The sequence below is a fragment of the Ictidomys tridecemlineatus genome, chromosome 10 (assembly GCF_052094955.1).
Source record: "Ictidomys tridecemlineatus isolate mIctTri1 chromosome 10, mIctTri1.hap1, whole genome shotgun sequence".
NCBI classification, from domain to species: domain Eukaryota; kingdom Metazoa; phylum Chordata; class Mammalia; order Rodentia; family Sciuridae; genus Ictidomys; species Ictidomys tridecemlineatus.
In genome coordinates, this window is record NC_135486.1 from 77,909,590 (window position 1) to 77,934,575 (window position 24,986).

General features: G+C 38.0%; 1 protein-coding gene across 1 annotated transcript in view; it reads right to left on the reverse strand.

Moving 5' to 3' along the window:
* The window catches only part of Gad2 (glutamate decarboxylase 2), a 72,138-nt gene that overhangs the window by 23,418 nt on the left and 23,734 nt on the right, over window positions 1-24,986 (reverse strand). Inside the window, exons 9-11 of the mRNA XM_005320247.4 lie at window positions 6,220-6,274; window positions 4,721-4,837; window positions 3,456-3,520 (exon numbers count right to left, since the gene is read on the reverse strand). Coding sequence (XP_005320304.1) covers window positions 3,456-3,520; window positions 4,721-4,837; window positions 6,220-6,274 — 237 coding nt within the window. The remainder of the gene's footprint in view (window positions 1-3,455; window positions 3,521-4,720; window positions 4,838-6,219; window positions 6,275-24,986) is intronic.

Sequence of the window (24,986 nt, forward strand, 5' to 3'; positions counted from 1 at the left end):
CTCTGCACTTTCCATCAGTCTCCTCCTAACCACCGCCATGGATCTACCTCTTCCTTCAACTAAATTTGTCTTAAATTTCTCCAAGGACCCTATGCACTTTTACACTTTTGGGTCTCTGCTCTTCAGCCTGAAGACATTTTTTCATTTCTACTTATCCCACACGGCATATTTCTAAGCTCCAATGCTGATGCTTGACGGACATTCCCTATAAAAATGCTGCCTAGGTCTTTCCTTCTCCCTTGCTCTCCAGTCAGCTCACTTGCCTGTCTCTTGAGACTTTACTGCCACTGCCTTGAATTTTAATCCATTGTTAATTGTCAGTCTTTCCTACTGGATTTGAAGCTCCTTCAAGATAGGCTTCATCTCATACTCATCTTGGGTCTGCAACTGTTGAATGAATGTCTGGGCCCTCGGTTCTCAGCTGGGAATGAGGGCAGCTGGTCATGCAGCAGCTGCAGCCCTGGTTCCTTCTGCTGGGCCTTAAAGCCTTGAGAGTGGACTTGAGAATGGCAAAGGACTCTTACAGGCAAGGGGCTGCCCAGAGGAGGGGGACTAAAGGAATATTGGTGAACAATGTAGCAACACGCTCTGGAGAGGCAGGGCTTATGGACACACCAGTTCTAGCAATTTTGACAGAACTAGGAAGGATGAGAGCCATCTTATGAGGATTCCGTTGGTTCTAAAAGGGATGACCAGGCAGGACTCCAGGGCTTTGCCATCTTGGAGAATGCCATTTGGGGATCTCTGTGACCACAAGAAAGAGCTGGATTTGGGTACAGAAATTAACCATAGATTTTCCCTTCACTTGTAAAATGAGTTCTTTAGCTTGGTTTGTGATGCTCGGAAAAGAGTAATTTCCTCAAGTGAGGCAATTCCTAAACTCAAGCCCTGCACATGAGGCCCCAGTAGATGACACTGGTCCTACAGCCTTAATTCACCAAAGAAGAGTGTGCCTCATGCTAAGAAGTCAGCAAGATGTACCCTTTCAGGTAGATGTAGCTAAGGGAGTCCTGCTTGAAGCAGAACACGGACAGTTCCCTTACTTTAGGCTCCGTATCTGTTTATTCTGTTAGTATATTTAATTATAACAAGTATCAGGAATTGTGGTAATAAGAACATAGAGGACTCTTGTGTTCCATGATGAACATTCCAAGCTTTGCTTTCAAATAATAGTCTTCAGTACAAAAGTGTGTGGGTGTTTATTTTTCTGAGGCTTTGGATAGGTAATTTAGAGAGTCTTCAAGGGGAGGAAGCCTCCGTAGTTTGCAGATTTGCATCCATGGGTTGCATTAGAGGTAAAATATAAGTGCTCACCTTTTGTTCTAATCAGAAAGAAACTCACAGAAAAGAAAGTACTGTACATAGGCTGAAAGTACTTGGATTTAGTGTGTGTGTGTGTGTGTGTGTGTGTGTGTGTGTAAGGGTGATTTGAATCATGGTCTCTGATTGTGACACTGTGGTGACACCGTTCAAAGGAGTTTCCATGCTTGCCACGGGACTATCAGTCTTGACCCTGAGATCAAACATCAGCTGCTGGGGATAAAGAATTATGAGTGCAAAGTTGATAATTATAATTGGGCTGCCCAGAAGTTCATCTTTTGTCCTATATTCTTTGAATAAACTTTCACACACACACACACACACACACACACACACACACAAAACCCTTTTGATGTTAAAATAATAATAATATAATAAATGTGCTGAGCTAGCTTGGGTCATTATATCTCTATCAGGGTGTAATGACCATTGGGCCCCAGATTTTTCTATGTGTGTCTGTTTGTCTTTTCTCCATCCGCCATTGTCTTTCACTGGTTTCTGAATTAACAGCCATGCAGGTCAAGGTATGTGTGTGTGTGTGTGTATGTGTGTGTGTGTGTGTGTGTGTGTGTGTGTGTGTATGTGTGTGTGTGTGTTGCTGGGGATTTAACTATGGCTTCAAGCATGCTAGGCAAATACTCTACCACTGAGTCACACCCATAGCTCTGAATTTAATTATTCTCAGCATTGGGCAGCACCTTTCAAGCGCTCTCTCTCTCTCTCTTTCTCTCTCTTCATTGTCTCTCCTTGTTTAGTTCATTGTACCTTTCTTAAGATATTAGACTTGGAAGAAGCCCGAAGGGCCAGGAGCAGAGCCCTAGAACTGATAGACTGTGGGAGGATGATGATCCCTGCCGATATTCCTCCTCATTTAATATGTCATGCCATTCAAGCATGGGCAGCTCTAGTGCCTTAACTCAGAAATGCCTAGGCCAGACTTTACTTTAATGAGCAGATCTGGGACAGTCACCCTGTGACACGGGGTTTGGTTGGTCTGTCCCAATCCTTCCCTAATCTTTTTTCTACTAATTTAGCAGGGAATGCACGTCCATCTCCACATTGAGTTCTCTGCACATGATAGGTCTGCCTGACACACAACACACTCTGCACATTCCCTCTGTCCTGGGTGTCACACAGCATACTCCACACATTCCCTCTGGCCTGCGTGCCCTTTATGACCAATGCTGACAGATGCTCTAAAACTTCATCAGCCTTTCTCCTTGCCCTGGAACAGAAATTGTGCCAAGATGTCTGGGGGCAGAGCCAGTGTGAACCTTTTCCTGGGTAGCATCTGGCTACTTGGCAGGGCATGGTGGGCATTTGGCAGCCTCTAATGAATTCAGGCTTTCTCAGTGTCAGAGAGAGTGTCAGAGCTCACAACTGTGGTTGACCTGGCTGACTGGCCATGTCGTGATGGGAAAACTCTACTCCCTTTGCACATGGTCCAGAACCAGAGCCTGCGGCTGTGGCTTACATTCTGCATTCCCCCCATTGGACCTGAATATGCTTCATGCTAATCAGATATGACTTCCTTTGTGTCTTTCAGCTTTTCTCAATGGTCTACTGCTTAGTCTCTAAATAAAAGCTACTTTCCAGCATCAATCAGAACCATGCAAGAAAAGGGTTACTATGGGACGAAGCCATGACATGAGGTTATCTAGAGCATGCCTCACTTTAAGTTAACTGACTATATTTAATTCCAAATCTGGACTTTCAACATTGATAACTTCCAAGGTGCTTATTTGGTGTGAAAAATTTATTTACAGCTTTCTTAAACGTTATCTGTTTAAGGAACTTGAAAGTTATAGAACCTCTTCCTTCCTAGAAAAATATGGACTACTTGAAGATTTTAAATGATACTGGTAGTTGGTTCAGAGATCTCGGGAATGGAGCCCAAGTAAGAATTTTTATGCCTGAGAACTGTTCTATTGAGGTCACTCGATATGGGATTTCATTTTATTTATTTTTGTAGCTTATACATAGTATTCCTGAGTGTGATTCACACAAGGTGAGGCACATGAGAATGGAGCAGAGGGGGCTCAGCTACATCCTAAAGATACTGAAAATGCGATGCATTTGCTTTTCACGTTTATCTTTCAATGCTTTATGTTGTTAACAAGAGAAAATGCACGTACCTCTCCACGCCGCTCAGCTTCCACTTATGTTTCTGGGACATCAGTAATCCCCCACCCCAAGCTGCCTGAAAAGGATCAGACAAAGGAAAAGATAGCCGTTTTTAATGACCTAGATGTCTATAGTTTGGTATCTTACAGATGAAAAGTCTCATAGTATGAAAATGATCTGCTTGACCCCAGGCAAATGAAGGGAGCAGACCATTAAAGTTTGAGTTAGAGAAACATCCTAAGGTCTCAGACTTTTTTCTACACTTATGTGAATATAAGAAGCCAAATTTTGGGGCACAGTTCAGTTTACATGAGAAGGAGACAGATCCTTCCCCCAACCCCTATCACTGAGAAACACTAAGGTCACCCATCACTACAGTTAAAGTGGAGAAGGTGAACTGGCAAGCCAAAATGATCCCAGACCCATAGCAGCATAAGGATCTTGCACCAGAATATATATCAACTTACAGCTTCCTTTATTGAGAGAGTTTACAATGAAAACAAAACAAGGAAACTAAACATTGTGACAAGTTTGTGATGGTTTGTGATTAGTGATGGTTTGGCACTCTCTTTACCTCATCATGGATCATTTTAGCAAACAATTTGCAGATAACAGCTGATCTTCAAGCCAGCCTTTGTGTAAAAAGGATCTAAACTTAAATCCCTTCAATTCATCCTTCTAAAAATTGACTCTTTTTTTTTATTTGAAAAAGGTGGTATGCGTCCATTATTTTTTGTGTGTGTGATTAAATCTGGAATCAAAACATCTCAAATATAATTCAGCTTCTTTGAGAGACTGGAAATCTGATAGTCTGTATTTCCTACTAAGTTGTCAAACTTGCTTTCTTCCCCAAATATACGAATATTTAACTTGGGCCGAAGTCATTCTCTGAATTTCCTATATAAATAATTTTTTTTACCTTTTTATTCTTTTAAGGAAGGAAGAGCTGCATGCACCTGACTGAGCAGGCTATGTTCCTCCAAGGCATTATGGCTCAAAGAATTGAGAACCCTGATCAGTTTGAGCACTGACCATAGAAATAAGAATATCTTCATGTTGAGAAATTTAAAGCAGAATCATCTCAGGCTGCTTTGAGCAAATTCTGTATGGCATATCAGTTGTGTGTTAATTTGCCTGCGAAACTGTGAAAAGCTTAAATACCATATTCTGAAAATAAAGCTGCATAAGTAAAAAAAAAAAAGAAATTATATTCCATGAGACCCAGATGAAAAATGTGCAAGGACATTTTACTGGCCAGTCCCTGAGGGATACTTACATCCACGTGCATCCAGATCTTATACTTTTTGCAAATGTCAGCAACCGCCAAGAGGGGATCGAATGCTCCATACACAGTGGTTCCAGCTGTGGCACTCACAAGGAAAGGAACATATCCCTGCACAAATGAGAGAGCCCCAAATAATGTAATTAGGGGTTCAAAGTTTCTTCTAAAAGCTGATTTAAAATCAATGGAACCCCATCCCCTCTCATACTCCTTTGCCCCTTTGAAACCCTCAGAAGGGTTATCACCCCCCCGAAGCTTGGTACAAATCAATGTCCACTCCACAGAATCCAGGTCATTCTGCTGGTCCTGACCATTGTCTTGTGAAAACAGACATTCTGTTCCTCCAAGAGGCTAAGTGGAACCCAAGGTTGTGAGTGGTGTCCACAAGCCATTTGTGTGCTCCAGGTGGACTTTCTGGCTCCCTTTACTCTCTTTGCTAATTTTCTGGTCTTCCTTTTGCACCGTGGGGGGTCTTTGAACTTAATACATCTCCCAGCATGAGCAGGCAGAAGGAAGAGAAGGAACCCTGACCAGCCTGTTTGGAAAATGCTATTTGGAAAATGCTCCAATAATTTATGTGGAGCCTTTCAGAAGGGATGGTTCACATGGAGCTAAACAATAAGCCAGGGCTTTCATCCATCTCAGTATCCCTCAGTCTGTCTGGCCATGGCTAAATGAAAATTGATGGAAATAATAGGCTGTGGCTGAAGACATCGGGAGAAGAATGCCACAAATAGGATCAGTCTAGTCACTCATCCTATGACTGTGTCCTGTTGATTTATAGAACATGATGTTACAGAATCGGTCTTTAGGTGGCAGCAAAGGTTTAATTTTATGGTCTATGTGACTGGAAGTATTCTGGTGCAAATATCAGGTTGTAGGGAGAAAAGTATACGGAAAATAATTATTTCTGAGATCTTAATAATAAAATGCACAAATATTGTACTGAACCAGAAACCATAGATTATATTGACTCAAAGTTAAACAGAGAATTCTAAAACCAAACTCTCTGACTTACAAACCAATCCAGGGAGGGGATGACTTTCCAGAGCTTTGTGGTGATTCTTCAGAACTTGTTAACTTCTAAAAAGACTTCTAAATGGCTGCCAGTAAAATGAGATATATGGAGCACCAATCATCTAGGCATGTGCTGAGGGTAGGAAAACGCATTCTGCTGCTTCCTACTTGTGAAGATGATCTTCCAAATGTGTGTCTGCTTAAGGCCAACCCTCAGCACACAGGGAGACAAAAGCTTTGGGAACTCTGACAATATTTCTGTGCAAATATTTTATTCAGGAACTTAAGCTTCTCTAAAGCAGAGCCTATACATAACTCAGAGACACAGGCTGGATGCAGAATTCCAGATTCTCATTAAAGCTGGGAGTTTGGGATTGGATCCCGTTTTAAAAATAAAAGATAAATGAGCTCTCCTCATTACAAATTTGGATCCTCGATTTGTTACGGGCTAGATAAAGATCTCTGCAAAAACTTACTTTCTGTTTTGCTTCAAGGATTCTTCTTTCAAGATCAGATGGGATCATTTTCCCTCTGAAAGAAAAAAAATATATATATATATTATAGGTTTGTTTAGAATAATTTACTTTCATGACAATGATGTAAGCAGCCACATGAGGGTAAAATTGAGCCCTATATTGTTGATTACAATGCTCAGTTAAAACAATTCCTTGGCAGTTTCCAAGAAAACAAAACAAAACACATTTACTTCCCTGAGTGACGTCAGAGTACAATTTCTTAGCACATGTGGGAGACTCCTGACCATGCTGTGTTGTTCTTGGTAGAATGGTCAAAGGGTCCCTCTACTCTGCTTTCTAACTCATCCTCTTAATTCACTTAAAACAAGTCTGATTCAGAGGGAGCATTTGGCAATGAATGGAGAGTGTTCAAAGAAAATTTTTATTCCAAAATGTCTAGTAAATGGATCTGCAATTCATATAAAGATAAAATGCCAAGAAGAATCCATTCTGAAACATTCATATGAAAATATTAAGTCCAAAAGCCCTCTAAGTAGATTCCCAGCGCTAAAAGCAAAAAATAGGCCAGCGACTCCTGGGCTCAAATTTCAATCAGTTAAGTAAAATGACATTGGAACAAGGAGCATCATTTCATTCCCCAAATGTTTCTTTTCTATGATAGAAACATAGATAGAGCTTGGCTGATTTTTATGATAATTGGAGATGATTTCTAGAAAGCTAGAAATGGCTGGGAGTGTGAACTTACTGAAATTTCTTAATTTTCTTTGCCAAATATCCCTGGAAAATAACAGCGAGTTATGAGAATTAAATAAGTTAACAAAGGCGAAATGATTTAAAAGGACTTGGCATATGGTAAGCATTCAATAAATGTTAGCTTCAATTGTCCAGATTGTTTGTACGTAGTGTGCCATTCCTACTTCAAGACTTCAAGTAGAAGAAAATAACAAACAAAAACCAGAGTAGTTACAAGGTGCTTCAGGCAGTGAAACAGTCACTAAGGTTACTAAGATTTTCATATCAGGATCATAAGGAATTTGGAAAAATAAGGTGTACTGGGCGACTTTATTACATCTTATGGTGTTGTCTTGCCTAAGCTTTAACATATTGAAATATGTTATTTTATTACAAATTACTTCTCCAATTTTTTTTTCTTTTGGTATCAGGGATTGAACCCTGGGGTATTTCGCCATTGAAGCACATCCCCAGACCTTTTCTATATTTTATTTAGAGACAGGGCTCACTAAGTTGCTTAGGGCCTTGCTAAATTGTTGAGGCTGGCTTTGAACTCCTGGTCCTCCTGCTGCTGGGATTCCTGGTGTGAGCCACTGTTCCCAGCTACTTTTCTTCATTTTTAAAAATAATTTGGGCATTATACAGTGAGTATCGAGTAGGTATATTGTGTACCATTTTTATTTCAGACTAATAAAGGAGGTGTGACAAAATAATTAGAATATAAAGCAGGCAGTAAACCTCAAAGCACTGAGAATCATTGATTTAGGGGAAATTGTTTTCCAAAGCAAAGCAATTCACATGTAATTACCTGGGCAATGGTAATGGACGAGTTAGTAGTGATTAGTTTGTTGGGCTGGAATCAGACAAAGGGCATTACAGATACATTTGGTGCAAAGGGTATGGGCTCAGATTCAGAGCGGCCCACCTTTGGGGAATTCCCAGGAGACTTGGGAGAAGAGGGAGGGTATCTTGCTCCCTATATTTTTGCTATCCTTCACAGCTGGGGGAGGGGGGGACAACCTGTGCAAAGCAGTGACATTCAACCTTTCCAAGACCAGGTGATGTTCTGGTCCTGCTATCAACATTGTGAACTCTGTTCACATTTCAGAGGAAATTTGGGCATTACATCAATCCTTTACAAACAGTTCTGAGCACATTAGTACTGTCATAGTAATTTCATAAACATGGAACTCGAGAGAAGAATTCTTAGAAATTGTTTTACAGATCTTGAAATTTACCTAGTTTGCAAGAAGCTTGGAGAATTTTGAGTAGACAAGCTTGACGATCATTATTTTCTCATCAGATCCCACCAGATCATTTTGTTAACTGTAAGGCAGTGAAGTATCACTGAGAAGCCAGAGGTTAGAGAACACCTGAATTGGAAGAGGCTGCAGACATGATACTAGTCAAACCTCATTTTTTCCAAACAAGAAATGGGTTGAGAGGTACAGTGACTGTCAAAGTCAAGTCACCTACCCAAGACAAGTTGCTGATGGTTAAAGATGGGCTGGAACTAGACATAAAATGCCAAGCTTCCATAATAAACTTGAAGGGGCCTTCTGGAAAGATTGGATTCCTTCAGGATAAGATAGTATCTGATTCTGGTGAATGAGAGGTGTCATCCAAGCTTGTCTGGAAACAGTAATGAACACAGAGTGTGTTTCATTTTCTATCAATGACCTTTGGGCAGGGGGAGGGAGCTTGTTCAATAATCAACTGAGTGTTTGCCTCTGGCTTAGTGGAGAGAGGTGGGAGTGGACCTAGTCTTTCCTAGACATTCTGTCTTCCAAGCCCATTTGTGTCTTGTCCCTGAGAAACCTAGAGCCTGGCACAAGCAGAGGGTAGACAGACATTTGTCTCAGGTATAGACTAGAAGGAAAAGTTTAGCCCCAGGATATTAAAATGTTTATTATACCTTAATATCTGACCAGACAGTGAATATGGGGGGCCTCTGAAAATAATGCCTTTTCTTTCTTGATCTTAGGATTAACTGAACTACTTTGGAACACTGGTTCCTGCAATTTAGTATACACAACAATCAAATAAATACTTGTCTAAGGTGCAGATTTTGGACTCCGTTCCTGGGATTTTAATTCAGCAGGTCAGTATAGGCTTGTGGAGTTACTTTGTTTATTGAACGCTTACTATGAGCTGACAATTTTTAGAATCTGGTGTATTAGGATAAACAGACCAGTTTCTACTCCGTCGGTCTCATGCTCAAAAGGGAGACAATAAACTGATAAATAGACAGATATGCTTAGGAATCTGCATTTCTGACAAGCACTGAGGTGACTCTGATGCAAGTAGATCTATGTTTGCATGTTGAGAAATACTATTTAGAAATGGAAATTTTAGCCTAGGACATATTTAAATAGTTGTGTAATATACTAGTTAAGTATTCTTCATATGACCCAGGGTTTGGAGCCATTATGGCTGCAGGGCAGCAAGCAGAAGGCGCTCCAGATGTAGCATTGCACGTTCTCTGCCTACCCATATATTGTAGGGTGAGAGAACATTGGGTGACAACCAGCAGGCTCATGTAAGGATTAGAAGCTGTCTGTCCAGTCCTGGCTTTTCCGTTGGTGCATGGGAGGCTTGGAGGACCGTGCTGTGCCTACTATGTCTGGTCTGAAAGTATTTCTATAGCATAAATGCATATCTTGAACATTTACACATCCAGCCTTTAAGCTCACAGGTAACAGCTTTCTAACACTGGCCTCAGTTAGTTGTTGTGCTTAGGAAGGGATTGCCACCAAAGTGACGCTGTTGCTTTGGATGTGGCCAGGGGCCCATATTTGCATTGGGATTCTTGGTTACCAATATCTTTTAAAAATTCATTTGATGCTATTTTGTCAGATAACTTTAAAATGTTGTCTGGCAAAATCCCAGGCAGCTTGCCTTGTAGAACTACCAGAGAGAAAGATCTTTTCTTTGTGGGAAGAAAAAGATTACACTGTGGACTGTGGGTTCAGACCCATGTCTGTGTTCCTGTGGCTCCAAAGGAAAGAAATGACTATCTTATCTACAGGTACATTACTACAGGTAGATTACATTATCTACAGGTACAGTACTTCTAGGCAGGCTCCCATTGGCTGACCCTGCCCAAACCATTGAAATTCTACCAGACTTTCCTAAGTTAGTAGAGTTTGACTCTGTTCATAGCATATGTGTTCAAAGAAGAAAGGATGGCGAATGCTTCCTACCAGACACTGACCAAGTTTTAATAGTGGCATCACCAACAGAGTTGGTGAATAACCAGTCTTAGAAGCTATGCCTTACTACATGATCCCTGATTCTCTTGACAAACTTACAAGAAAGTTTTTTATTGTACTTACCTTGTCGATAGGGAGACAGATGTTCAGAAAGGCAGCTAAATGTGGCTAAAAGCTTAGAATATGGAGTTGAAATAACTGAGTACCTGCCCCAGATTCAATGCCAACTAAATGTACTAGAAGAATTAGCTTCTGTCTTCATCAGGTTTGCATGAGGATTAAATGAGAGTAAGTATAAACACCGTAAAGCCCTGAGTATAACACTCTTGGAAATGATAAGCACTCAATACAGGTTAGATATTCTCAGTAGTAGTAGTACAAGAATCATGTGGATGCCAGGATATCATAAAGCTAGTAGGAGGCAGATTTCAAATCTACAGCTGTCTGATATCAAAATTCAGGCTCCTAGCCCTACATAACAGTCTTGACTTAACATGAAACTTTTCAAGTTCAGCTCTAGAACTGCAGTGATGCATGAAAATTTCCCATTTGGTTTCCTGAAAGTTCCCTGAATTGAGTAGTTCCTTGACCTTGACTCTTACTGCTAATGACACTGGCTAGTAAATAAGAAAGACACATAACTTCATTCCAAAACATAGTATTTTATCATCCTTTGATGATGTTCTTTCCAGTGCAGCACCCAAATGCCACAGGAATAAGAGAAAATGTACTGGCTTTTTGTTTTATTTTTGAATTAGTCAATAATAAGCAAATGCAGGACCTTTACATGATTGCACTATGTAGACGGGAAGGGGAATTCACAGACCCAAGTGAATTTTTGAACTGATCAGACTGCCTGGTCACTAGAGAAATCGCACAGACTGACTTAGGGAAAGATTATTGACGATGAAGCGCAGAACAGTGGTAAAGTGATCAGAGTATTTCCCTGGGGAAAAGGGCTGCTTGTGTCTTTGCATGACTGTCACTAACATGGGCAGCCTGTCTTAGGAAAGGTCCCTAAGAGAAATGAACAAACAGAAATCAAAAGAGATCATTTAAGAAGTATTAGCATTACAAAAACCAATCTCTTTGTCAAGAATTTTATCAAACTTCTAAAGTGTGGAATTTCTTCATCCCTTTGATATATACTTTGATTTGGGGGAAAAATGAACTATAATGATTAACTATATTTTTTCCTTTGAGATTTGTTTTCCAATATGGACAATGGGTTCAGTTCACACATGGTCAGATTATGGGAGTAGGATTTTTTTGTTGTTGTTATTTTGTGTAATTCTGTAAAATGTGTCCTTTTTGTTGACTTTATCCAAAAGCACTTATTAATATACACCACTGTCACCACACAAGGATCCCAGTATGAGCACCTAGGGACCCCAGCCACGATGTGGGAAGGAACCATTCTCCTTTTTACATGAAACTTCCCATTTGCTGACACTGAGGGCTACAATGAGATCTGGTAAGGAAGTCAGTAGTGAGGGATAGTGTCGGTGTGGGCAAGGAGTGCTGACCATCTCATACCTCTTCCCAAACTACCATCCCTCTTCCCTGAAAGTGTCTATAGAGAGAAGGGTCATGACAAAAGTTTCAATTTGCCATGCAAGAAATCATTTTGGCTATTATATAGAAATTTTGAGGTCAGGAGAAAATAAAAATGGCAATTACAGAACAAGGTAGTGACATGACAATACTACATATAAAAATATGGGAAGGATACTGAATCATTCTCAGAGAACAATGTACAGTCCTAAATATTTTTTTAAAATAAACAGAAAAAATAATGAAATATTTAATTCAAGAAGCTTGAGAAACAATACCAAATAATGTAGACAGAAGTAAAAGCAGAAATACTGGGGAATGATATTGGCCAAATTGTATTGTTTATTGTGTGCATGTAGGCATGTGTAACAATGAATCCTACCATTATATACAACTATAATGCACCAATACAAAGATCATAGAAGAAAAAATGTAGGCAGAAAGAAATAATAAATTTTTCAATGAATTAGAAAACTTAAAGTTGACTTAATTTAAAACTTAAAAACTGTGACATCGAGGAAAGATGGTGGAATGAATCTGACATAACTTTCCTATGAATATTTGAAGACACCACAGTAAATCTCACCATCATGCACATCCACAAAAAGGGGTCCTATTAGAATAAGATATATTCATGCTTGTACAATTATATCAAAATGGAATCTACTGTCATTATTAAACTAAAATGAACCAATAAAAAATAAATTAAAAATAAAAATAAAAGTGTAACATTGAAAAGACCAATAGATACATAAATATCTGATTAGACTAATAAAAAAAAGAAAGAAAATGCAGTATTTGAAATGAGAAAGGAGGTTATTGATAAATATATTTTTTCCACATTTTTATTGGTGCATTCTATTTGTACATAATGATGGGATGTATTGTTATATATTTTACATTCACACAATATAACTATATAATTTGGCCAATATCACCACCCAGGACTTTCCTCCTCCTTCCCTGACTCCCACTTCTTAGTCCCTTTACTCTACTGATTTGCCTTTGATTGTCATGAGATAGACCCCTTCCATCTTTTCCTTTTTCCTCTCTAGTTTTCACATATGAGAGCAAGCATATCACCCTTAACGTTCTGAGTTTCACTTATTTCACTTAACACGATGGTCTCTAGTTCCATCCATTTTCCTGCAAATGACATAATTTTATTTTTCTTTGTGGTTGAACAAAATTCTATTGTGTGTGTGTGTCTGTATGTATAGAGTGTATGTATGTGTGTGTGTGTGTATTACATTTTCTATATCTACTCATCCAATAAAAATATTTGAATACTATAAAAGAACTATGTGTAACTATTTATGTTAACTTATTTTTTGAGGTTATACATATTTCCCCCCAAGAAAATGTAAATAATAAGAATTGATGAAACAAAATAGAAAATTTGAAAAAAAATTAATTTCCAAGAAATAACTAGAAAGTAAGTTCCGTGAAATCTACTCCACTCCTCAACAAAAATATCAGGCTCCTATGTTTTGCTGGAGAACTTTAATCAGTATACTATTAGCAAATAATGTGTTTTAAACTCATAGAGAAGACAAGGGGAAGTGAAGAATTTACTTTCTGAAACAAAAATGTGTTAAATATATCCCAGAAAAGCATACAAGTGTATTTTACAAATACAGCTACAAAAGATCCTGAACTTAATATTAGAAAATATAATCTAGAAGGAAATTAAATATTAGCATAGGACAATGTGGAACTTGTTGCAAGAATGCAAATAAAACCTTTTTAGCACAAGTCATCCAACTGGTAGACCAAAGTGAGAAAATTATGACCAAAGTGAGAAAATTATAGTGTCCTTTCAATTTATGAATAAAAGGCATTTTAAGAAAGTCATCATCTATTTCAGAAGAGGAGAAAGGGAGGAGAGAAGAACAGGAGAGAGAAAACGTGAAAATAGAAAAAGAAGAAACAATTTTTGGTGAATAAAGAAAAAAGGGCACTTCTTTGACACAGTGAGGAACATCCATTTCAAATCCAAAATTAATATCATATCTAGGAGCTGGGGTTGTGTCTCAGCAGTAGAGTGCTTGCCAAGCATGTGGGAGGCCCTGGGTTTGATCCTCAACACCACATAAAAACAAATAAATAAAATAAAGGTCTTGTGTTCAACTACAACGAAAAGAAATATTTTTTTAAAAAAACATCATATTTAATGAAAAATCCTAGATCTATTTCCATTAAATTTAGGAATAAGAATGTTCTTCTTAAAGGAATAGAAAATTCAAACATTAACTAGTAAGGAAATTAAATCAGCAGCCAAAAATCTTCCATTAAAAAAAAAACAAACCCCAGGATCTAATTGCTTCTCTGGTGAGCTTTATCAAACACACAAACACTTAAAGAAGGACTAATAACAATGCTTCCCAAATTCTTTCATATAATTGAAGAGGAAGGAAAACTTTCAAACTTATTCCACAAGACCAGAATTATTCTGATAACAAAGCCAGAAAAAGGGCATTACAAGAAAAGAAAATTATAGGCTGATATCTTTGAAGGATACCAAAGTTAAAATCTTCAAAGATTACCAGCAAGATTAAGTCAACAGCATTTTTAGAAGGATCATAAACACTAACCACCTGGGATTTATCCTTGGGATATAAAGATAAATCAACACATTTGAATCAGTAAATGTGATACACTACATTAACAACATAGAAGATAAAAACTATATGATCAGCTGGGTGCCATGATGCATGCCTATAATCCAGCTACCTGGGAGACTCAGGCAGGAGGATTGATGGTTCAAGGCCAGCCTTGGCAATTTAGCAGAACCCTGTCTTGAAATAATAATTTCAAAAGGGTTGAGGATGTAACCCAGTGACAGAGTGTCCCTGGGTTAAATCCCTAGTATTGAAAAAAGAAAAGGAAAAAAAACCCCATATGATCATTTCAAGAGATGTAGAAAAGCACTTGACAAGATTCAACAGCCCCTCATGATAAACTCTCAGCAAATTAGGTGTGGAGGGAATCTACCTCAGTGCAATCAGGCCATATATGACAAGCCCTCAAACACATCACATTCAATGGCGAAACACTGAAAGCTGTTCCTCTAAGGTGAGGAGCAAGTCAAGGATGCCATCTCTTGGCACATTTACCAGGCACGTTATAGGAAGTCTTAGCCAGATAGATTAGACAAGAAAAATAAACAAAAGATATCCAAAACAGACTGGAAAAAGTTATCTCTGTTTTCAGAAGCTGTGATGTGATAGATAGAAAATCCTACAGACTCCACCAAAAAGTCATTTTGAACTAATAAACAAACTATATAAAGTTGCAAGATACAAAAATCAGCACATAAAAATCAGCTGCATATCTATATTCTAAGGTGAACTGTCCAAAAAATTAAGAAAATAATTTCATTTATAAGAGCATTGAAGATAATTAAATACTTAGGAGAAAATTTAACAAAGGAAGTAAAAGATATGTGCAATGAAAGCTATAAAACATTGGCAAAAGAAATTGAAGAAACTGAAGAAGGAAAAAAAATTAACACAAATAAGGGAAAGATATCCTGGGTTTATGAATTGGAAAAATCAATATTGTCAAAATTTCCATACTCCTCAAAGCATTCTATGGATTCAATGAAGTCCCTATTAAAATTCCAATGTTTTTTTCCCCACAGAAATAGAGAAATGATTCAAAAAATTATGTGGAAACACAAAAATTGAGAATAGCTATAGAAATTCAGAGCAAGAAGAACAAAACTAGATATATCATATTCCCTGATTTCAAATTAAATTTCAAAGCTATAGTAATAAAAAATATGAGACTGTTGCAAAAACACACAAACCAACAGAACAAAATAGAAAGTCCAGAGATAAATCCATACATAAGTGGTCAACTAATTGCCTCTGAAGGTTGTAACAATGCACAATGGGGTAAGGACAGTCTCTTAAATAAATAATGCTTGGAAAACTGGGTATCTGCAGCAAAACAATGAAATTGGGTCCTTATTTTGCCCTACACACAAAGATTAACTTGACATGGATTGAAGACACATAAATATTAGACCTAAAACTATTTAACTCCTAGAAGAAAACAGGGGCATTGGTCTTGGCAATGATTTTTTTTTAATGTGACACTAAAACTACAGACAATAAAAAGCAAAAAACAAATGAGACTATGTCGAACTAAAAATTTCTGCACAGCAAAGGAAACAGTTAAGAAAAGGAAAAAAGCAATCTATGGAACAGGAAAATATATTTGCAAACAAATGTTAGATAAGAGGTTAATACCCAAAATATAAAAAGATTTCAAGCAACTATATAGCAAAGACCCCCCCAAGTAATTTGATTGAAAAATTGATCTTTCAATTTTAATTGAAAAATGGGCAAAGAATCTGAATTGACATTTTTCAAAGAAGACATGGACATGGCCATCAGGTAAGTATATGAAAAGGTGTTCAATATCACTTAATCATTAGGGAAATGCAAATTAAAACCATAATAAGATATAGCTTCACAGTGTTAGGATGGTTATTATCAAAATTAAAAACTTCTGTGCACCAAAAGACACTGTCAACAGGATAAGAAGGTAACCCACAAACTGGGAGAAAATATTTACAAAAAAATCATATATCTGATAAACAATTAATACCCAGAATATACACAGATAACTCCTAAAACTAACAACAAGAATAACAAAACAGCCCAATTCAAAAATAAGCAAAGGACTTAAATACACGTATTTTCCAATGAAGATGAACAGATGGTGAATATGCACGTGAAAAGATGCCCATCATCACTAGTTGTTAGGTCAATAAGATCTCACCTATTAGAATGGCTACTTACAAACAAAAAGCATTGGTGAGGATGTGCAGAAACTGGCCTTCTGTGCTCTGCTGGTGGGAATGTAAAATATCGAAGAAAATATAGGAGGAGAAAACTTTCATGACATTGGATTTGCCAATGATTTCTTGATTATGATACCAAGGCAAGACAAGAAAGAAAAGAAAAGCCAAATTCGACTTCATAAAAATTAAAAACTTCTGTGCACCAAAAGACACTTTCAACAGGATAAGTACAGCATTTGTGAAAAGCAATTTGGGGATTCCTTAAAAAGTTAAAAATAGAATTATCATATGACCCAACAATTCCCCTGTTAGGCATCACCCAAAATAAGTGAAGTTGAGTCTTGAAGAGGTAATTGTACATCCATGTTCTTAGCAGCATTCATCACAACAGCCAAAATGTTCATGGATGGATGGATGAATCAACAAATGTGGTATGAACATATACAAGGGAATATTCTTCAGTTTTAAAAAGGAAGAAATTCTGACATATTACAATATGATAAACTATTATGCTAAGTGTAATATGCCAGTCACAAAAAGCCAAATATTTTGAGTATATGAGTGAGATACTAGAGTTGCCAAATCCATCAAGACAGAAAGCATAATGGTGGTTGCCAGGGGCTGGGAAGAGGGAGTGATGGGAGTTATTATTTAATGGGCAGAGAGTTTCAGTTTTGCAAGATTAAAAGATTAAAGAGTGATTAAACCATCATGGTGATGGTTGTACAACTATGTGAGAGTACACTTATAGATAGTTAAAATGGTAAATTCTTTGCTATGTGTATTTTGCCCAATTTTTAAAATTGTAAAGAGGGGAGGCACGTTTAGCTGGCGAATGCTAGTTCTCTTCTGAGTCTCAGTCCTCCCAGTGAACAAGCATTGTGATCTTGGACATGGCACCTGTGAGGTGTTGAGTCAAATGGAGACAGGAAAACTTGCCATACTGCTTAAAATTGTTGCATATATGGAAACCCTTCATAAACTATGTTAGCACCAGATAAATAAATGTAAGGGAATAACTCTGTTGTGTCTCCAATGAAATGCATTACTTCATTTGTATAAAGTGCCTTGGACTGTGCCTTGGAATGAAGCACACACACCACTAGTGCCCAAGTTCTCTGCATCTAAACTCTTAGGAAATCTGACACTCGGAGAGCTCTCCGCCACACTGTTTGATAATAATTGATTTGGTGTCTCTTCAAAGCCTATTCTATTGCAGGGCTCTCCACAGGTCCCCAGGAACCTGAAAGAGTGAATGAGCATCCCTAACTACCTTCAGGCACGGGCCACAATTTAGCTAATTTAATAAAAAGAGTATAATGACTATAGACTATTTATATTTTGAATAGTCTAAATCAATTATATGATAAAATGTGATAATTATCAAATACAGAGAAATGTAATCGAATTGTGATTTATAAAGCTAGTGATTTTTTTAAAAAAGACTAAAATGTACACAAAACACAAGTAGTTAATTTGTGGTGTAAAAGCATTAATTAAAACAACAGAATTTTTATAGTAGGAGATAGGATAGCCAATGACTCTTCTAGTCCTATGCCAACCAGATAGCATATGTTTTTGTCAGATTTGTTTTCTGTAAGGTTCCAGCAAATTATTAGCACTTCAGATAACGTAAAGGGAATCCTGAAGGGAGGAGAAAGAGATGGAGAAATGGAAGAGAGAGCAGAGAGCAAGAGAGAGTGTAAGAGAGAATGAATTCTAAAAGTACCCATGAGTCCCCTGTGAGTCCACATTGATAATAAATGAGAAAGAACAAGCCCACATATATGAAAAAAGGGATAGGCCTTCCCCACAGTGGAATGCAGGAACTAATAAATAGGAAGAAATGATGGAGTTAGAAAATCACTATTTTGCAATCATCATAACTATAATTCAGACAAGAATCATGAATAGATGTTAAACTATGGGTGAATGTTTCAGGAGAACAGGATATTTACAGTCCCAAGGACTCTGCTACAAGACACTTCTTAGCTGTAGAGGAAATAATAGACATTTTATAGTGGGGAAACCTGGCAGGCAGCATCTTAACCAAACAGTCAAAGTGAAGGTTACTGATAAAGGGACAAATCTCCCGAGGAGATGCACAGGAAGGAGAAAGACAGGCATCAGCTCTCTGGAAGTCCTGCCCAGGTGCATCATGGGAGTCTAGCCATGAGGAAGTATCAGCCAATCCAAACTAACCACAACATAAATGGTCTACGCTCTCCAAAAATATCAATGTCAAAGGAAGGTGAGGAAATGCTCCAGACTAAAGGAAACTAAGGAGACAACTGAAGGACATATGTGGGAAAAAAATAACAACAACAACAAAAATGCTCTGAAGAATGTTATTGGAACAATTGATGAAATTTGAATAAGGTATGTAGATGTAATGTTAGCAGTGTTGGTGTCAAATTTCCTGATTCTGCTAATTGCCTGTGATTGTGTAAGTGAACATCCTTGTTCTGGTAAATACATATTAATGTGTTAAGGGGTAATGGGACATGATGCCTGCAAGGAATTCTCAGATGGTTCAGAAAAATATAGGTATGTATATATGTATAATGTAATTATAATGTAATATTTATTATATTTGATATGGAATATTGAATCACAGACACATGGCAAAGAAGAGAGGGAAAAAGTAAATGTGTCTGAATGTTTAAAGTTGGTGAATCTGGGGTATAGGGAATATAGGAATTCTTGTTACTATTGCAATTTTTATGTTTGAAATTATCTTAAAAATTCAAAATAAAAAAAAGGTCAGATGAGTTAACATCTAAGAACCTTTCCAACTCTAAGGGGGATCTGGTTAGAAATCTGTTAGCGAATGTTTTTGCCGTCTAAGGCAGGGCCTGTCCTCCTCATACAACTCCTGTTGCCTCCTCCCTGTTTCCCTTCCAGTTTTATGATGTGAGATAATTTCAGAATAAGCTCCTCAGATGAAGATCCTACACAATTTTAGCCAAAAGAATAAGGAATTCGGGGCTGGGGTTATGGCTCAGCAGTAGAGCTCTCCCTAGCCTCACACGTGCGAGGCCCTGGGTTTGATCCTCAACACCACATATAAATAAATAAAATAAAGTTATTGTGTCCAACTACAACTACAAAAAATAAATATTAAAAAATTGTGAAAGTTAAAAAAAAAGAATAAGGAACTCCACTGTGCTATAGAACACTACATCTAATTTCTAATTTCTCCCATTCAAAAATTATCTATTCCTCCATAAACACATACAAATACACATCAATATTTTTTAAAAGGATAAATTACTCAATAAGATACCTGTCTACTTCACCCCCATTTTTCACATAATTTATATTTCCTCTCTAGCATGTCCTTCACCTTACAGTGACAAAGACCTTAACCTTCTGCTTAAGACAAGAAAACCATTGATACACTGTATACACGTATCAAAGTATAACACCATACCCCATAAATCTATATAATTAAAATATGAAAATTGTAAAAATAAATCATTATTGATATTATGGTCTACTATTCACCAATTTATCAACTGAATTGTCTTTTTATTGTTACATATCATTTCTAAATCATATTTACAACATCTTTAAGAAAAAAAAAGATGAAGTTTCTTTAACGTTTGTATTTTCCATGGGGCCTATCACTGTACATATAGTAAATGTTCAATAAATATTTACCTATTTATTAAATGAAAACAAATAAACAAGACCATAATAAAACCCAAAACCCTTTTGGATTGAACATTCCTTTTTACCACCTGTGCTATCCATGAAAATGGACAACCAAGAATCAGCAAAACCTAGATTGAATGCTCCCCTCCAGCTTCTGCCCTATCCTCCCCTTCACAGCTCAATTTCCAAGGAACCTACCCTGTGTTTTCTCCCTCTTTCCTCATCTACCTCTCACCCATCAGCCCACTGCAAACTGCCTTCATCCTTCTGTTGAAATGACTCTTGCCCACTGCACCAGACTCCTCCTTATAAGGAAAGGCAGTGGACAGTTGGTGGCTCTCATTTCACCTAGTGGTAACATCTGACAATTCACCACAGAAATATTCTCATTTCCTAAAGAAATATTCTCATAACCCTTGTGGACCTGGTTCCTGAATCTTCTCTGACAACTCTGGCTGTTTCTTCTTACTCTACCTGTCCCTGAAACATGGAGGCACCTCAGAGTTCTTCCATTTATCTCCTGAGCACTAGGCTCATATTTCCAAGTGCCTATTTCCCCCTCTTGCTTGAATATCTAATAAGCTCTTCAAACTCAGTATCTTGCACATCTGAATATGCCACGCAGGCCAGGGTGACTTAGAGAACAGCCCTGCATGGACTTAGCTGCCAAGCCAGAAGCCTGGCATTCACCCTTGACTCCTTGCTCAACCTGTGCACCACTCAGTCAACACTTCCGGCTACCCAGCACTCCATCTCCTCTGTTCTACACCCAGTCAGCCCACCGTCCACCATCTCCCATTCTTATCGCTACAATAGCCACCGACTGGCAGTCTCTAATCCACATGCCACTCTGCATTTAAAAATGCTCTAACAAGAAACTTCAATGTTGCCCTCCTGCTGAAAACCCTTAAGAGATGTCCCATGTCTTCTAACCAAAAGTCAAACAGCTCGCTATGGCTCAGAAGGCCTTTCATGACAAGGACATTCTGACCACACCTTCCCAGCACTTGTTCCTGTTCTTTGAACAAGCCAAATATGCTTGCTTCCCCCCCACCACCCCACCACTCCACCACTCCACCCCTTCTCTCGGTTTACAATGTGCTGTGACTCTTCCTGGAACATTCTTTCCTTTCTTCTTCATCTGGCTAACTCTCATGATCCTCTAGATGTAGAATTAATGAATATCAGTAACTTCTCCTTCCATAATGATTATTTTCCTCAAGTGTTATTGCTTGTTTCACAGTAGACTAAGTTTCATTGTGTCTGTGACTATGTCCATCTTGTCTGTCTGGGCTCCATCCAAGGACACTGCCTAGAGCCAAAGGAGCCCTGCTGCTATCATACAGGAATTTCATATTCTTTCAAATTATCATCCATATGATGGAGAGTTCCTTTCTTCTTCTCTGAGTGAATCTTTGGGAAACATCTTTTTCCTCAGTGGTCTAATCCAGTTCTCAAAATATCACTCAGTTTTCTTTCCTCTAAACATTAATTCACTCTTCTTCTCTATCAGTACATCATTGATTTGGATTCTACTAATTCAAATTTTACAAATATTGCACCCAGTGACATTAGAGTAAAAATTTATTAATCCTTGTCACTGTGGATATTCAATATTTTTGCCAACAGGGAAAGAAAACCCCTAGATCAGGATTTATGAAATCCAGGATTTACTTTACACATTTCCCCCTTTTGAATTTAATAGGTCATTTTTAGAAAAAACAGTACTTCACATTGAAATGTAAGTCATGTTGAACAGAAGTCTTGTTTTACCATATCTTATTCTACTTATTGAAATATATATATATAATAAAATTAAAAGTGCTTTTTGATTTTCAGCTCTGAAAGAACCTAGGCCAAACAAACGAGGATTTAATATACATTTTTCTTTTTTCATTTTAACTGACAACTGTGTTTCTCTTTGAAGAAGAGAGTCACTGAAGTAAGCCCCTGTGACTGCTAAGGAAGGGAGATTTCTTCCGGTATCTTCCATCATGTGTGGCTTTGTGTTTGCCACTAGAAAGGCACAGACTGTTTCCCTTCAGTTGTGAACCTTCTATGGAATAACAAGATAATACCCGTCTCCCCACTGTCAGACTAACATGCAGAGTGAATACAAGAAATGAAAGCCCCAGATAGCAAGTCCAGGTTTGTGTTTGAGGAGAGCCTAGAAGAACTTTCTAAGGCACCTGAGGGAAAAGAAGCACAGGGGGACAGCTTGACAGCTTGAGCCATCCAAACTGCATGTCTGTCCCCCAGGGAAACAAAAACAAAATGGCTGCCTGGTGTTTTAACTGATTCTGACTGGAGTGGTGACTGCAAATGCCTGTCCAAGGCCTTCTTCACTGCCAACCACACACACTCAGGATCTTTTTCTTAACCTCATACCAAACAAAAAAAGCATGTGAATTAACAACGTAGAATTAAACAGTGAATGTAGATATTAACTCAGTTCTCATTTTCCTCACAATCTACTCAGGTACAATACTGTTAGGGGGATAAATGGGTGAAGGCTTTCGAAACCCAATTGGTATTATAAATCCCTTTCCTTAAAAGCATCCATATAATTTAAGCTAGTATTTATAATGAAGAAATAGTCCAAATAGAGAAATCTTGGAACAAAGGATTCTTACTGATGGATAGAAAGGTTATTTATAATAGTAATTTCAGAAATAAGAACATACACAGTAGCAGATTGATATTTTGCACTTACCCCATTCTTTCTGCATTTTATGTTTGCCATTATAACAATCCTATGAAGCAGATGCCATGGCCTTTTTCCTTTGTTCAGATAAAGAAACTGATGCACATAGAGGCACTTGCCCAAGCTACTGCTGGAGTTGAGACTTGAAATCAAACCGTCCAGCTCCAGACCCAACTCTGTACAACACTCTGATACCTTCTGACATTATATAGTTAAGTGTGTTTGTGTTTGTAATGAGGTGTGAAAATATTTATGGGATGGAAAGCCAGGTAACCAGCACTGCACAGACGTGGTGGGGGGGGGGGCTACGTGCCTTCAGACAAAGAAAACATGCTGTCTGAATTTCGGGTTTGGCTCCCACTGGCTCAAGAAGCGAGTGGTCTCCTCCCTACCAGGGAGAAAGCACTCCCATTCTGCTGACACTAAAGAGAAGACATTTATTTGGAGGCAATAAAGTCCAATCTCAAGAATCTCTGTAGTTAGGAAACCCTATATACCCAGAATTTTAATCCTTTTGATAGCCCCTACTGTACAATTACCATGGTTTTATGATTTCCCAATAAACACAACAAATGTTAAAAAAAAAGAAAGAAAAAAAAAAGAAACATGATCACAAATATATAAAAAGAAAAGAAAGAATGGACTTGTAAGTTTGAAAAAGGAGATTCAAAGGTTTAGATGTCATAATGGTATTAGTAATGATCTTGGGGTGGCAAAACTATTTTTTCCTATTATTTTCAATTTTTTTTAAGAGGGTAAGGCAGGAGGATTGTAAGTTCAAGATGTGCCTTAGCAACCTGGTGAGAACCTGTCTCAAAATAAAAATAAGAAACAAACAAATTTTTAAAAAGAGGGTAGGGATGTAGCTCAGTGGTAGAGCACTCCTGGGTTCAATTCCTAGTACCACAAACAAAACAAAAGATAGGAATTATTTCTTCAAGATGTGTTTGCTTCATACCAATCCTTTATAACTTCATGCCTCTCTTATTGTTTATGTCTTTTACGGGTCTAATGATCAGAGACCCTTCCCCTTCCTTGCTTCCTGAAGGGGGGCTTCATTCACATTCTACTTGGTTAAAAATGCTTTCAACCTTGCTTCCAGGTCTATAAAGATCAAATGATAAATTTAGCTCCTCCTCCCCTAAAGGAAAAATACATCTTTTTTGGTTTTAGCTGATTGTAAAAACAATGTGTTCAGAGCTATTGATCAAACAAAATCAGCCAATACATAAAGGTGTAAGCAAGAAAGTGCCGATCCTCTTTAATCTCACCACCAAAAGGTAGATGTAGTGACTAATCTGCTGGGTTTTTAGAGCTTTTAAAGTCCCACGTGGTAAACTGCATCTGCCATGATTATTCTCTTCCACCTGCCTCTGGTCAGGCCCCCTCCTTGAGCCCCCCAGGTGCTTATTCCTATTTCTTCTGAGGCTTTGCCTCTGCTACTCAACCTTGTGTGATTGCTTCTGCCTTTCCCACTACCCATTCAACTCATTGCTAATTTGAAAAATTCAGCAAGTCCCCAGTGCTGCATGAAGCTTTCGATGTCTTCCTGACATGCGACTATGTACTCTGTGTCACAAGACTGAACCATACAATTATCACCTTCTGATGCTCTGACATCTCCCCACCTAGATGACATGCTGTCAGGGAACTGAGATGTGCCTTGTGCTTTTCTAGAACCTGGTGTCACGCTGGGAAATTTGTACACAGCTTTCTGATACATATATATGAATAAATAAATGGTTAATTGAGTAGCTTTCTTTTCATTTAGTCAAAGTTCTTACTGAATCCTTTAGAAACTGAATCTAATTTTTGTCGGTTTCTCAGGCTTATTGACAGGTAATATTTTACACAGATATTCTGAAAATGCCTTTAAAGCTATCCTGCAAAGCACCACACCTAATCCCCATGTACCTCTGGAATTTGGGTGACAATTAAGACAGGGATTTTCCTGCCAGAGAGCTCTTTGATCCCTGCACAAAGTTGCTGAGTCAGCAACAACTAACATTATTTACTTCCTGCTCACTAAACTGTCCCCCGTCTGTAATCACTCCCACGAGTTTACACAAGCCACGGTGCCTCAAGTGATGATCCC